Source organism: Polyodon spathula, chromosome 5 (genome assembly GCF_017654505.1).
Source record: "Polyodon spathula isolate WHYD16114869_AA chromosome 5, ASM1765450v1, whole genome shotgun sequence".
Taxonomy (NCBI): Eukaryota; Metazoa; Chordata; class Actinopteri; order Acipenseriformes; family Polyodontidae; genus Polyodon; species Polyodon spathula.
In genome coordinates, this window is record NC_054538.1 from 51093217 (window position 1) to 51108928 (window position 15712).

The 15712-nt window shown below is 36.6% G+C and overlaps 1 protein-coding gene across 2 annotated transcripts in view; it reads left to right on the top strand.

Moving 5' to 3' along the window:
- Window positions 1-15712, top strand: part of fam120b (family with sequence similarity 120B) — a 61316-nt gene that overhangs the window by 18770 nt on the left and 26834 nt on the right. For both annotated transcript variants that reach the window (XM_041250730.1, XM_041250731.1), the window contains exons 5-6: window positions 48-220; window positions 418-510. In XM_041250730.1, the coding sequence (XP_041106664.1) occupies window positions 48-220; window positions 418-510 (266 nt within the window). The remainder of the gene's footprint in view (window positions 1-47; window positions 221-417; window positions 511-15712) is intronic.

Below are 15712 nucleotides of genomic sequence, written 5' to 3' on the forward strand. Positions count from 1 at the left end.
TATATTTCAAAGCATTTTGAATCAAGTGATTTGTTTTTCAATTACAGGCAGAAGGCCAGATCTGAAAATACTGTGGTTTTCTGATGATCCAGGGATTAAAAGTCTTCGTTATTCCACATTCCTTGCTTTATTCGACCTACACGATTTATCAGATGAACTCTGTGCTTTGGAGACACATCTAATAGGCACATGTTGTCTACTAATATACATTGCCTTACAGGTAGGAAAAAGTGATGCCATGTAGACATTTATTTTCATGTGTTTTGTATAGGAATGTGATTGTATTTTTACTTTTTATAGTCCATACAGCCCCTCTGATGTTTCTGTAGGAGACAGTTATTTGTTTTAGCTTGTTGCATGTGTTGGTGAATGAGATTTCATGACCTCAAACTGTTCATTTTTGTACACTTGTTTCAGGTAAACAATCTGTGCTTGGAAGACATAGATGCATATCTGGCTCAGACTCTTTGTGTTCGCACCAAATCACCTGACCAACTTGCTTGTACTCAGGTATGAACTTTAATGAAGTACTGCTGTCCATTTACTGACCTGCCTTTTCTATGGGATGGATTTACTAATGTTTCCAGTGCTGCTAAAGGGAGGTCTGCATCCGTTATTAAAGCGGTGTGAAGCTTAGGTCATTCAACATACATAATTACTAATGTTTGAGTTACTTCAAATAATATGTAATCATCTTTTACATTCAAGTTTCTGTTTTAGAAATTACTAATTAATAGACTCGGTTGTATCTGAGAAGTGCTATATGCTAATGATTGTAGTGTTTAACGTTACTCCTTATAAAATGTTTACGGCAACATTGAAACTGTACAAACCTACTGTATTATAAATCTGTCGAGGGCAGTGTTTCCCAGCCTTTTTCAATGTAGGGACCACCTTGGTGTTTGGATTTTTCCTACAGACGACTTGCCACACATTTTTTCACAACAGCATTTTGTATGTGTATATGTATAAGTACATGTAGAAAGTACATTTTTTATATAACGCACCTAACTTTCAGAGATTCCTGGGCTTGAATCTTCACTGCCAGGTCAGCATGGGATGTTGTCATTTTGTGCATTGAAAGTTGCTGATGGCAAAGTGTTTCTTTTGTTAAAACATTTTTTTTTTCACATTCTGAATGCATTGTAGATAAATGGCATCTCAATTTTGCATGTTTAAGTGTTTTGTTTGACAAAACCTCCTGACAAATAATGGGGCTTGGGTCGTGTTACCTCGTGTAGCAAATGAATCTATCCATTTCTACTGGAACTTATTGCACTTGCTGATTGCCAGCTTTGTTCGGTGTACGTATAAAAAAACAACATGGAATACAAAGACGAGGTGGGTGGGAAGCAGTTTGAAAAAGAGTGTACATGATGTTACTTACCACTTCTGGTGGGCTGAAATGGGACTGGTGGCACAGTGTCGATAGGATTTATAGAATTTTGGTTAAATATGACAGCATGAAGAACAGACTGTACACAGTAGTTCCAGAAGTAGTGTTAATAGAATTTCAATTTGGCCTATAGTCTTGTGAGATATTAAACCTGGCTAATAAACCCATATAACAACATGGAGCTGTAATCGATCATTCACACTGTGGTACAGTTCACAAGTCAAGCTACAAATATTGCCTCTTTTTGTTTCACATTAACTTCTGTTACTATATGCAGCTAACCTCTCCAGAAACTGTATTTCTATACCCCTGACAAAAGACTATAGCACATATATTGTTCAAAATGAAAAGTACTAAAACTGTAGTTTTTAATGTTTGTGTATTTATTTATTTATTTGTTATTTAGTTATTGAAACTGAAAAAAAAGCGATGTGAAACGAGCAATGTGATTGGTCAAGCAAGGTTCCAGCTGTCCATACATTGTGTTATTATATACAGTGCTATTCTAAATCACTGCACTGACAGAATTTAAAGCATTGGTAGCCATCTTGCTTACAGTTACAGATTTAACTGTAAAACTGAGTGACTAATTACCTGTAAAAAAATAAATAAAAAAAATCTCAAAAGTAGTAAAGCCAATTTGGATGAAGAACAATTAAATGAACTGGAAGATGGCAAAACAGAAAAAAAATATATAAAAAAAGAATTACAAAAAAAAATAAAAAATTGTTGTCTTTATAATTACTCACCCCGACTTTGTCACTTACACTAGAACTAAAATAAACATTTCAAAAGAAATTGTTCTCAGCTCCTAAAAAGTTGCACAGTTCAAGTTGTGTTATAGCTAACTTGAAATCTGCAACTGTTTAAGAGCTGAAAACAAGTAAAAAGGTCTAATTAAGCAAATTATCAGTTCAATTAAAGGTTTAGTTAAGTAATTGAGAGCTCAGTTGGAATTAAAATTTTAAGACACATGGGGTCCCCAGGACCAGGGTTGGGAAGCCCTGGTGTACGGTGTACGGTACATCTTCAGTCGTCACTCCTCCTTGACTCAATTGTCAGGCATCAGTCCTCCTCTAGGTTTTTTTTTCTTTTTCTTTTGGTTAGACGGAGTTGTCTCAGTCACCCAATCAAACAAAACTTTCAGAGCTTCCATTGGATGAAACAGATGTCAGTGTAGCTGATGATTGGTGCATGCGTTTTTACCTTTCTTCAGCATTTAATATGTATACTGCAAGCGTTTTAAAAAATACTTTAAAAGTTACGATGTGCAATTTCATTATTTGAATTTTTTAGGTTCAAATTCTAAGGCAAATCTTCTCAGCATACAGAATCAGACATAACTGTTTTTTGTTTTTTTTTAAAACGGTTTCAATGTATATTTTACCTGTTATGTGAAGCACATTGTTTACATGAAAAGCGCTATATAAAAATAAACTGATTGATTGATAACCCCATATTTAATCTTTTTTTGATTTCATTCTTTCTGGTTCTATGTTGGACCAGGTCCGACATTACAGTTTTCCCTTTCCAGTCCGATGTCGGACTGGAAAAGAACTTAAAAAGAACACGTATCGCATAGCCCCATGCCTTATAGAGATAACACGGACATAACAAAGGAGGTAGCTGCTTCTGCATCCAGCTCTCAAAAAATATCACAGACATTTGCAGAGCTTTTTGGAGATGTTATAGTAATAAAATAATGACTTGGATCGCATTTTTGAGGAGTTTGATGATAAAATGAGTAATCAAGAGAGGATTTATCAGTATGCACGTCTATAAGAGATATGTGAAAAATACAGCGAACAAGGGGTGGGGCTTGGCTGTAGATACTGTACTGAGAGTCCATTTGTGATTCAATGCCTTTTAAACCTGTTTTACTCTTTAAAAAAATATTTTAAACAGCACATAAAATAAACAGCGTGTGTGAAAATAAATTGGACCTGATGCGCCTGACAAGCGCTGAACAAATGGACTGCAAAGTGTATGTTTGTGTAGGAACTGGGTAAACCCAAAACTATGGAACTCAAAATAAAACTTAAGTTTGCATTTTTTCTGTAGTATGAAATCATGTCTTCATATTGTCTTTTCATATTATGAACGGGTTTTACACATCAGCATGTACTATGGGGTACATGGGAGAAGCTTGCTTTTTCATAAACACACAACTGTCTACTTTCTAATGATTTTCTTCAGAAAATTATATTGTTTTCTGTAACACAAAAAACAAACAAAAAAAAGTTATGTATCAATGCGCAAAGACTACGATATACTGACGTCTTCTAAAACTGAAGAAGATTGTTTGCTTTATGTTAACGATGTTTTAAATCCAAACAAATTCAAATAATGAAATTGCACATCGTGAATTAAAGTATTTTTTAAAATGCTTACAGTATACATATTAAATGCTGAAGGTAAAAACGTGGTTATGCACCATCATATCTACTTTGACAAACTCAACCACTAAGTCTTTTGAGGTAGGTTTGAGGCAACCATCCATAATTCCACTTTTTATTCTCCCTGAAAAAAAAAAAAAAAACTTGACGAGGACTGATGTCTGATGATTCGAGGAGTGGTGGTGGGGGGGGGGGCTAAGGATGTTCTGAAATGTCGATATATTCTGCGTATACGGACACAGTCTGGCCTTATTGCACACCCATAATAAAAGAAAACATGCAGACAAACAAAAAAGGACAAATGCACATAATATACATATCTTATAATTATATATCACGTGGTTAAAGCTATTTGTTGTGTAGCATATTAATATTGGTAGCACAATGTGAGATTGTGTAGGCATTGGTTTTTGCAAGAATTGCGTAACTGAATTTTGGAAGTTGTTTGTGGACCACCTGGAGTTTAATCACGGATCACAGGTTGGGAATCACTGGTCTAGGGGCATTGTATAAACAATAGCAGAAGCCCCAAAGATGCAGAAGAACTTAAAAAAAAAAAAAAAAAAAAAAAGAAAACAATCACAACGTGATTAACAAAATGTTTCAGTACAACACTTTTTCTTGTTGATACCAACTTACTTCCTGTGCTTATGGTCTTATTGCAGTTTGAACATTGGCCAACAATTATAAAACTGCACTGGAAATGACAAGAAACCAGGAAGCAACTGAATCTTTTAATTCTGTAGAGCTGCATTTAAATGCACTAAATTGAATTATAAATACAAGCAGATATGCAACGCAAGAAAAAAATGGAACATATGCACGATGAATGATGTTTTTATATGCATAAACCTTTTTGTTAAAGAATTCAACAGCAGGCTTAAACAGTTTAATGAAAATATCAAATTTAATTTAAATCAGATTTTAAAAATTAGCAACAAAGTAGAAAAAACATGTAACTTAAAGATTTGTGAATATGGCCCATTGTCTGTGCTATAAAGTATCCTTCTAATCTATTGAATATTCAATTGCATATGGCCTGTAGTTTGTGGTCATGTTTATATTTAGTTTATGTGCCATTAAATGGTATTTTATGTATCATTATATTATATATATATATATATATATATATATATATATATATATATATATTATTTATTTATTTATTTTTATTTGGTTCATTGCAAAGAAATGTTACCCCATAGCAAAAAGTATTTTTCCAAAATAGTTTTTAGTTTTAAGCAGCTTTTAGGTTTTTAAATATTACCTTAGTTATCAGATATTTTTAATCAGTATCCTTTTACTTTTTGTATTCAAGTCCAAAATGATGCCTTTACAAGCGAATAAAATAAGTATACAGCCCTGAGTGTTTTTTAAGCACACTGATGGCATGTTTAGTATAAAGTGGAATTTCGTGAGGTGAACAGATTCTGACACATTGAGCTTGTTTGATGTGGAACAGGAACAGGTTTTAGCCAAAATTAATGTGTTCTATTTTTCTGTTCCAGTGTCATGGCTGAGTTTTGGGGATGCTGTTGTTTGTGCTTTGTGATGATTTTTTTTCAGTCAGAAAGTTCCTGGGGCATTTATACTGGTCAAAGCAATGGCCAATAAATTGTTCAGTGTCAGGATTTGGTATGGATGTGTTCACTGCTGTTGTTTCATTACCATAAGTTGCTCTTTGAGTCCACAGCACTGTTAAATTGGGGCCGGCAAATTTCACATGTCACTTTTCTGAATTTTACTCATTGAAATAAACAGAATTTAAATATAGGTAGCAAATAAAATACTATTAGAATAGCAATAACCAAGTTAGCCAATAGCAGATCTATGACAAGCTATAGCCTGTATAGCCTATGTATAGATTATACTGCAGGTTAATAGGGGAGTGCTTGGAACACTCATAGTTATCAATAACATACTCTAGATCCATTACTACAGTGGGCGTCCTGAAGGTAAGCCTTCATCATGTAATATTATTATGGGTGGAATATATAAAAAATCGTGCTGTACAGTACAGATCATTGTAAGTCGATCCTATGTGTATTATGTTTTGCCAGTATTGCAAGTACAGTGGTCATTTATCTAATATTATAATAAAGAGAATCAGCTGTAATTGCGGGGTGCCGCCATGTTTCACCGTGTGGGACTGCTTGTTGAGCTGACAAGGCTGTTTGTCCGAACAAGCAGAGCATGTTCCACGGCAAGAAGGTGGAACGGTTTCGCCAAATTAGATTGTCCAGTTGTGTTCAGTATTATGAAATTAAGCCTTTAGTGGCCCTAGGCAGCAAACCCCATGATTTAATTAGTCTTGACAAACCGTAATATATAAAAGGCCCTTGTATTTTAAAATCATATTTAGTGTTGTGGGGTCTTTGTGTTCACATCGGGAAACTACAATGGAATAGGCAATTGTAAGTTTTAAGTTGAAAGACATTTATTTATATGTTTAAGTTTCATAAAACTGTCACTGTCCAATATATTCATATATATGAATATATATATATATATATATATATATATATATATATATATATATATATATATATATATATATATAACAAATAACCTACTTTCTCCATGTAAGATCGTCTTTTTTAATCACTGTACGAAATACAGTGTATGCTATAGCATTATAAAATGTCTTATGCATTGACTTAAGATCGATCTGAAACCTAGCATATACAATTAATTCAGGAAACGATGAATTGCGCAATTAATTAATATGACTGATTTTATTTTATTTTTATGTGCTTTTTTTGCTGATTCAGTCTTTATTAAAACGCAGAATATCACTATATGAGTTACAAGATGTAGGTTACCGGTCAGATCTTTTGCTGCCTACTCACAAAATGTATGTAAGTAAAAAGTACACACACACACACACACACACACACACACGCACCAAAAACACACATGTACAAATACGCATAAACACATACTGTGATTATCTGTTTAAATAGGCATAGTACTAAAGATGATTAAAGAAAAAGGTTATTTATTTTAGAAGACTGGCTAAACCCCCTTTTTAAGAAGTTTAAGTCAATGGAAATGTGTGTTCAAACCTATGTACAGTAATTTACAAATCTCTTTCCTCTGTCTCCACTGTCTACTGAGCATCAAAAAAAAAAAGAAATGTAGACATTAATGAATGGGTTCACTTTTTTACTTCTATGCACTCACCAGCTGTATAGTTGGCTCATCGATCTTAGTGCCTCTCGTGGCGACATGTTCTGGCAAAGTTGTGCTACAACAGTATTACATTGAAAGTCTTAAATAGAGTGTATGCAATCTACGTCAATAGCTTTTACCCTTTTCCAGGGTGCTTCATAAACCTCAGTGTGATTTCTACAGTAAGTAGTTGTACTTTCATTGAATACAAATTAAAGCTAGTTAGCCATTTATTGCAGTGTTTTGTGGCAGACTACAAGCACCAGCCAAAAAGGGAAGCTGCTACAGATTTCCTATAGTAGATCATGCTAATCTCCTAAGAAAGTGGTATGTCTGTTTGTGCTAATCTCTATTAATAAAATGAATATGAAATATCCAAAACCATTTGTTTTATGTAAGTGTCATTTGTAGACCAAAGTGATTTCCCATTTCAACATTACTCTTTTCCATTTGATAATAATTTCCATGTTTTTCCATTTTATTTACCTATAACTTGATAGTTGTGTGTACTGGACTTTTACTTTCATGCTACGTTGTTCAAGTAAATGCTAATACATTATTTATTGTTTGTATTTATTTTAATCAAACAACAGTTAACAGAACTGAAAAAATATTAAACAAAAGAAAAAATACAACTTACTGTAGAAATTGCATTAATGTTTACAGAAAATGCAAGAAACGAAATTCTGAAAACTGTAAAATCAACAGTGTTTTAAATGTATGAATGTATGTATTTATTTGTTTATTTATTAATGCACTTGCGCATTCTCTGACTCTGTAGTTCATGAGAAACGACGCTGTATGTATATTAAGAATCTTGGAAGACTACAAGTAATTGTAATGACTGTGGTTCCATTAAGATTTTTAGAAACTTAAAATTGGTCCATTGTATATATATATATAAAAAAAAACAGCTCATGGCTTACCTTTTCTGTTTTCAGATTTACTACTAATTAATACTGCTTATCTTATGTCCTTAATTTGGAAATTCACATTTTTCTCTTCTTACTCACTTGGTATTATGGTATCTATACATGTGACCTGTTTTGTTTTTGTGTCTGAAATATAATTGCTCTGTTTCATTGGTGTCTGGTTCTGTTTTTCTTTCACCACTTTTTCTCTGTAATAAACTATTGCAAAGCCGGTTTACTTAAATATGTGGACTTTGCTTACTGTGTAAATTACTGTGTGCTAAGTTGAGTTTCTGGTTTTAAAATTCTAACATAAATAAATTATTTTGCAATTACTTTTCATAGACAGATAAGTAACTTTTACTTGCTCTTTAAGTCTGGACACCTAAAATCATAAAAACAAGTTATACACTTATTTTGAATTTTGGATCCCTATTAAGGCACATATTTAAGCCCAGGATATGCAGTTTTAGACCCCCTGCAAAACCCTGAAATTCATTTTTGGGTGGGGGCAGTACCCCCTCACCCGCACTGGGGAAACTGGGTTTACTATGGGAAACTTTTCTAAGGGATAATACATAGCACAGAAAAGAGAACTAACCCCTAGTTCCAGATTTATGAATAATTCTGGTGCAAATATTTGAAAATTCTGATCAAACAGGTTGAAAGGTAAAAGTATCTGCATTTTTTCTAGTTGAGATATTTGTAAAGCTGTGTAGTCTGGGGAATGGCTTCATTCATTCAAGGGCTGTGTGCCTAGGGCTGAAAGGGAGACAGTGACACACTTTCTAAACACCTGTGTTGATAAGAAGGTAACTGAGTCAATAGTGTCTCTCTGCTGTCATTGCTAATTATTACCAACAGCATTTGATCTGGAAAGTAATAAATCAGTCTTCTGTTGGGTAGTGTCATTAGCACCTTCTGTCTCGTCAGAAATTACAGGGAGATGTCTCAACACTGTGGATCAAGCTTCTAAAACACAGATTTTTATGTTTTTTCTTTACTTGAGTATATTTCAAAATAAGACTGTATATTTAGAATTAATAACACACTAGCTGTACAGACGCCTTGGGTTTCTTTTACCAACAGGCAGCTAAGTGGCTGTCGCCGGCCAGCTGAAAAACTAAGAGCCGCCCATTTTGCAGGTGCTACTGTGCCTTTTTAACTATAAGGATTGATTGTTCTGCTAAGAGGCTAGATCACTTGGAATCACATGACAGATTTGTGACGTATTGACACTACATTTAAACAATTGGGGGGGGGGGGTTCAGGGTTTTTTTTAAATCTGTTTTAAGCACTTCAAGAGACTACAACGTTGAAGTGGCTGCTAAAAAAATAACCGATTATTTTCGAAGCAAAAATAGTTAGGAAATTACCAAACTGAAATGAAAAAAGAAAATGAAAAAGAGCGACCTGATATAGTCAACGAACAGCAACTTGTAGAAAGCGAATTGGAAGAACCGCAAGAGGGGCCAGTGTGTAAAAAAAAAAAAAAAAAAAAAAAAAAAGAAACATTGTGATAGTGGGTATGATATGTGGGGAAAAAAATGGAAATGGCTTTTTTACAGCAAACAATTGGGTGGTATGATGAGCAAGTTCTGCCAGAGGCACAAAAAAGATTGCAAATGATCAAGGGGTAAATGGAGCAGCCTGTGTAAGATTTATGGTGTATTATTATTTATTATTCAAATTCTTTGTCTTATTATATATTTAAAGTTAGGCAATTTTATTCTGTTAAAAGTGCTATTGGCTATAATACTCTGCCACCCAGCTGTACAGAATTCCTGGGGAGAACCCTGAGCATGTCAGTCTAGTCTTATGTAAGTTTGCACAACCTCCTATCTTTTCAGTACAAAATTCTTTAATTCACCCTGATATTATACCTTTAGTTTTCACTTATGCTAAGAACTATTGTGTACAATATTTGAATTTGAAATTATGAAGCAAAATATGAATGTTAAAAAATAAGAACAAACTTTTTGAAAACAAATTGTTATACGCTATTTTCTTTCTGCATTGACACTTCTCGTGGTTCCTTTGTTTGTTCTTTCTCCCTCGTTCCATTCAGTTGTATACCAAGAGCAGACATAGTCCATTTACACTATATGTCTGGCCATCAAAAGTGCATTGAACCGGGCTTTGATGAATCTCTCTTAAAGTGTATATAACGCAAGTCACAAGTTTTAATTCTGTTTCAGTTTTAGCCTAGAAATGTGTAAATGCATGTGTATGTATTTATGTTTTAGGCAGTGGTGTCCTTCTGAAAAGAGGTATGTCTAAGGCTCAGGTGCTTTATTGAAATTGGATAGCATTTGTTCTTTTGATGTATAAAGAAATGTTTGCTTTATTTGTTGTGCATTTTCTTCTTATTTTCCCCTAGCCATACAATTTGGGTCAAACAAAATGTACACACCATTAAAGGAATCCTAGATCTATTGTGCATACTGTAGCTGCGGTGCTCTACTGTACTTACCTGTGATAGAGATTGTATAGCTACATACCCGTTCTCTGCATTAAGTGTTTACAGAATACTGATTTCTTAGATGTGTATCTGTTATAAAACTTCTACACAAAAACTTATTTAGGCCTATCCTGGACACAAAATGGTTAAGTTTGACTGTTTGCATAGGTTGGTGGTGTTCCAGCCCCTGAGTCTCCTGAGCCCAATCTGTGTGTGCAACGGCAGGTGTTGCTGTTGGGGGGCGGGGGCCGGGGGGGGGGGGGGGGGTGAGGGGTGAGTGCCGGTCTGTTGTAGGACAGCAGCAAGAGCAGCACGTGCACCTGCTTGTGTCACCTGCTGTTTGGCTGCATGCACCTGTCAGCACAATCATTGTTACTCATAGACAGGAATGTTAGTGTTGTTATACATTACTTGAGTTTTCAAGAGAAGGGGAGGGGTGTTTTTGGCCAGGCAGACAGATGGCCGTAGGCTTTTAGAACCATTGCCCTCCCTCTTCTATATGCAGTGCAGTTAATCAGATGGAAAAAATCATTTTCTGTAGATAGTGAGTGAGATATTTGAGTTTTGATATTTTTATTGTAAAATTTAAGTACATTTTTATAAAAATACCTGGGCCAGGTTGCAGTTCAGTACCCAGTAACTTTCATTTAAGAGCACTCTAGAAAAGGGTGTTGTGTTATTGCATTGATTAGTTGTTGGAGTATTGTATTTTTTCTTTTTCTCTGTTGTGTGATGTTGTGTTGTCTGATACAGGGTGTGTCATTTGAGAATTATCTTGTTTCATTGAGATGGATCTTTCTCTGAAACATCGTCTGTTTCTGTTGCCAGGGAGAAAGTTGGGTCATGGAGACAAAATCTTTGAGAGGCTAAATCTGGTTTAGAGAGACTAGGTGGTGACATTTAAAATCACATCCTTTATTTATGTATTTATTTACATTAATTTGAGTGTTATGCATTCAATATCATTATACTGAAGTAACACATCTTTAAATACATATAAACATTTCACTTTCCATGACAAATCAGGACATCAGGATATTTTAACACAGCACTGACTTGGATTATAACAAAACTCGTTACCTTGGGTGTTTTTTATTGAAAAAATTCAAATCACAATACAGCTTCCACAGCATTGGACCAGTAGTTCAGAAGTTATGGAACAAGACAGATTTTGAGCAGACCCATCCATTTGAGCTAGAGCAAAACAAAGTTCTTATTAAGTTTTATCTCAATTTGACAAGTAGTCATCTATGTATAGACAGATAGCCTCTGTATATTATTGTTATTACACGGTGAGTTACAACTGTTACAAAATATCACAGTACAAAGCCCTCCATTATAAAATACACTTTATAACTTGTGGTGGTTATGTAGATATGTGTTAGAATGTTAGTGTGTTTCCAGAGTGCACTTCCTTTCCATCTGGCTTGAGCTCCATGTAGGTATTTGCTTCCAGGCTGGTTTGGTAGACATAGCCAATTAAATTCTAATGCTGTTTTGTTCTTGTTGATGTGTGTTCTTTCTTTCTGCTTTTTAGTTCTGTATGCCCTTGCCATGTACAAGCAATCTGCCTGTTCACCTCCATCATAGTGCCATCTCTTCTGCAACTTTGTATTTGTTTGTCTTCCGTTCTGGCTTCTGCTGGGTCTGGTTGCTTGCTCTTCCTCTGTCACCAGCACCCTCTATACATATGGGAGAATGATTGTTTGCATATCAATTCCTTGAGACGTGAAACTATTTCCCTCAAGGCTTAAAGATCGGGAATCTGATATCCCTTTTTAAAAACTGTATATGGGAATTACTTGGAACCATTTGTAAGTACTTGTCCTTTAATCCACAATGACTGTGAAATGTGCAGATTTAAATCTTTGACCTTTGCTAAACTACCATTTTAAGTTTTAACCTATGGCAAAGTGTCCCGCCCCTGTGTTTATTTATTGTTTGTTTTATGTATAAATGTGATGGTGAAAAGCCGTGTTTTGTATATTTGTATTATTTTATTACCTCGTGAGAATGTGTGACTGTCAGCTGCTGATTGCTAAACTGGCTAATAGTCATGAAGCTTTAATAAACTCGTGCAGAATGTGACCGAGGGGTTAACAAGGTAATTAAGAGCTAGGGGGGGCCGCAAGCGTCCAGCGCCCAGATGGCTTTGCATCGCCTGGGGTTGCCTGCTGCTCCAAATCGCCTGGGATTGCCTGCTGCTCTGCATTACCTGTGGAGCCACCGGGTACAGGGTACGAGGGATAGGTGGAGCTCCCGCTACTGCCTCTATGGCCAGGGGCTCCCCTCCTGAGTTCACCTTCCGAGGTTCCGCTGCTGCCATCGCCTCCCGAGGGTCCGCTGCTGCCATCGCCTCCCGAGGGTCCGCTGCTGCCGTCACCTGGGGTTGCTGCCAGGTCTGCTTCGTCTGGGGATGCTTATTCACCGTCACCTGGGGAAGCCAGTTCAACATCACCTGGAGGTTGTTTGCTGATGAGGAGCCAACCTACACACTGTCAGCACATCTGCTGACAGCATCGCTCCTGGCAGTTTTTCCTCTGCCAGGGATGCAATGGAATAAAGCAGCCTTTCTGCTGCCAGGACTGTCCCGGCTGGAGGAGCCAGCCGGTGCACGGTCAGCCTGGCCACTAGGGGTGTTGGGTTGGGAAGAGGATGTCCTACCATGGCCGCCCCCATTAACCATTGCTGCCCCTGTTTCTGGGTCGGAAATATGTTTGGGACTAAGGGGGGAGGTGGCCATTGAGGCCAGGTGTGCTTTGCCCAAGGAGGGTGGGTGGGGGATGTGTGGCAAAGTGTCCCACCCCTGTGTTTATTATTTGTAGTTTTGGAGAGAATAGGAAAGTTGGGTGTAAGAAGGAAGTTAAGTAAGGCAGCCTGAGAGGGTCAAGAGAGGGTTTTTTGATCACTGGCATTACTCAGGCAGTCTTTAGGGCAGTAGGAACCAGGCCTGAAACCATGGACAGGTTGAGAATGTGCATAATGGAAGAAGCAAGGTCAGAAGCACAGAGACAGATGAGATTTGTTGGCCAGGGGTCCAAGGGGCTCGTGGCAGTAGTTGATTTCAACAATAGGCTGGAGACATCAGTAATGGAAAGAGGAGAGAAGGGGCAATGAGGGGCAGGAGGGGCAATTTGAGGGGAGTCAAGGGGGTCAAGTACTATACTGGGTTTGTGGCAGGAGAGTAGAATAAATGGTGTCGATTTTGTTCCGAAAAAAAGGAAAAATCATGGCAGGTAAGAGATGAGGATGAATGGGAGGTGGAGTTAACGACGGTTGGATGCAGGATTTGATCAGTTGTTTTGAAGAGAATGTTTGGTTTAACATGTCCCATAGATATGATTTCAGAGAAGTACTTCACCCTGGCAGCAGCGAGCGCGTGCCTGTAGCTACTGAGGTGATCGGTCCAAATCTGTGAACTGTTAGTCCAGATGACCTCCATTTGCGCTCAGACTTGCGGCAGGCAGGCTTAAGCAGTGCCTGGTTTCAGGCATTTTAGATGTATCTAAAATGTGGTCCTACTTGGGAGTGTTTGTTATAATAGTAGATTATTTTCCTTATACCAAAACTAAGAAGTGCACTACAAACAAACAAAAAAAACAAAAATAGCAAACCAAAAACTTCCTTTAAGATATACAGAGAGGACTATAATCTAAATGGAGGGATCTACTTTCCACTACATATAAATATCATGTTTTAAAATCAGCCTTCCAACAAAAAAACAGTGGATATTAAACACAACTACATTTTAATTGACAGTAAGAGCTCACAATTCTGAAAAAAGGTGATGCCACTGCGCTCTTACTTCACCCATGTTCTGACAAGGCTTTCCAGCACACACTGCTTAGCTGGTACAGTAGGTGGGCTCACTTCAGACAACATGGTAGTCACCAGTGGGTTGCTGAGGATTCAAAAGTTCTCTGAAACAGCCTAATAGATATCCTGTAGAAGAGTCACTGTCATAAATGGATAAGAAAGAACTATAAAGTTCAATTGGTTGGAAAATGGTTGTGTAACATATTATTTGTCTCCTTTCAATGATCTCATAACTACTGAACCCCTAAAGGGACATAGTGTAAATTAAAAAGGGAGGCTACAATCTCGTGTACACAACTTAATATCTATATAGTACTAACTATAAGTCCTGTGCATGAGATATTGTGTTCTGCACATGAGATAGTAAGTCAAGCACATCACATAACCAGATTTGTTAATATTCCAACTTTTCTAATTAACTTTTCCCATTCACATATAATTCTATGACAACATGAAAAAAAACATGGTGGTTCTGATTTTACATCTGACCTCACCTGCCCAGTGATGACTACACATGTTGTCTGACGTGAGCCCACCTACTGTACCAGTTAAGCAGTGTGTGCTGGAAAGCCTTGTTAGTGGCAACCTTACCTGACAATTTCCTGTCTTTTTCGGAATTGTCAGCTCTTACCGTCCATGTAAAAGTAGTTTTTGGTGTTTAATTTAAAAGTCTACCTGTATTCCTTTTGAATTTAAGACGCAGCCCAAATTTTCCACCCTCAATTTCAGGAAAAAATACATCAAATAAATAAGCATTTACAAAGACATAATCTCATTTATACATAATGAGGCAGTTTGCAGCTGTCTGCTGTCACGCAGAGCATTACAGTTATGTGCTGCTTCTCATGTCCTGTCATGATTACTCACACCTGTTTTTCTCCCAATTTGTGACCTCTGATCAGCATTTTCGATCTGTCCAAACTGGTACTGTTTGTTAGAAATGCTGAAATTGTAAAAGCTTCACTTTGAGTTCCTCAGGAAGTTAATGACGCTTTTTTAAAAATGGCTGCCTGTATGTCATGGATGATTTGAGATCGGGCAGTAACCCTTTGGTTCGTCGTTGCTGCTTGTGTGCTTGGGTAATCATGTTTTTTATTGATGATTTTAATACACGCATCACTACTGTTCTCAAATTTAAGACGCAGGCTATTTTTGAGAAGCAAACAATGGATAAAAAAGTGCATATTAAATTCGAATACAGGAATTCCCATTATTATTTGTTTGCTGTGTAATGGCAATTTAGTCTCCCATTTCAAACTTCCCCTCAATACTGTTTAAAAAAAAAAAAAATTGTATATAAAGGTACCGATTGTTACCACTCAGAATAACAGCCAGTAATGTTTGAAAAGTATTTAGTCGTCACCAGTGGTTTTTACCCCGGTTTACCAATTTGGAATTTCCAATTATTTTTTCACTGCTGCAACACCCCCCCTCCTGGTGACTTGGGAAACAGAGGCTGAAACGCACATTCTCCGAAAAGTGCTCCTGCCAATCCATCATTTTTTGCAGTGTGGATGCACAGCAAGCCACCAGACCTATAGTGCCAGAGGACAACACAGAT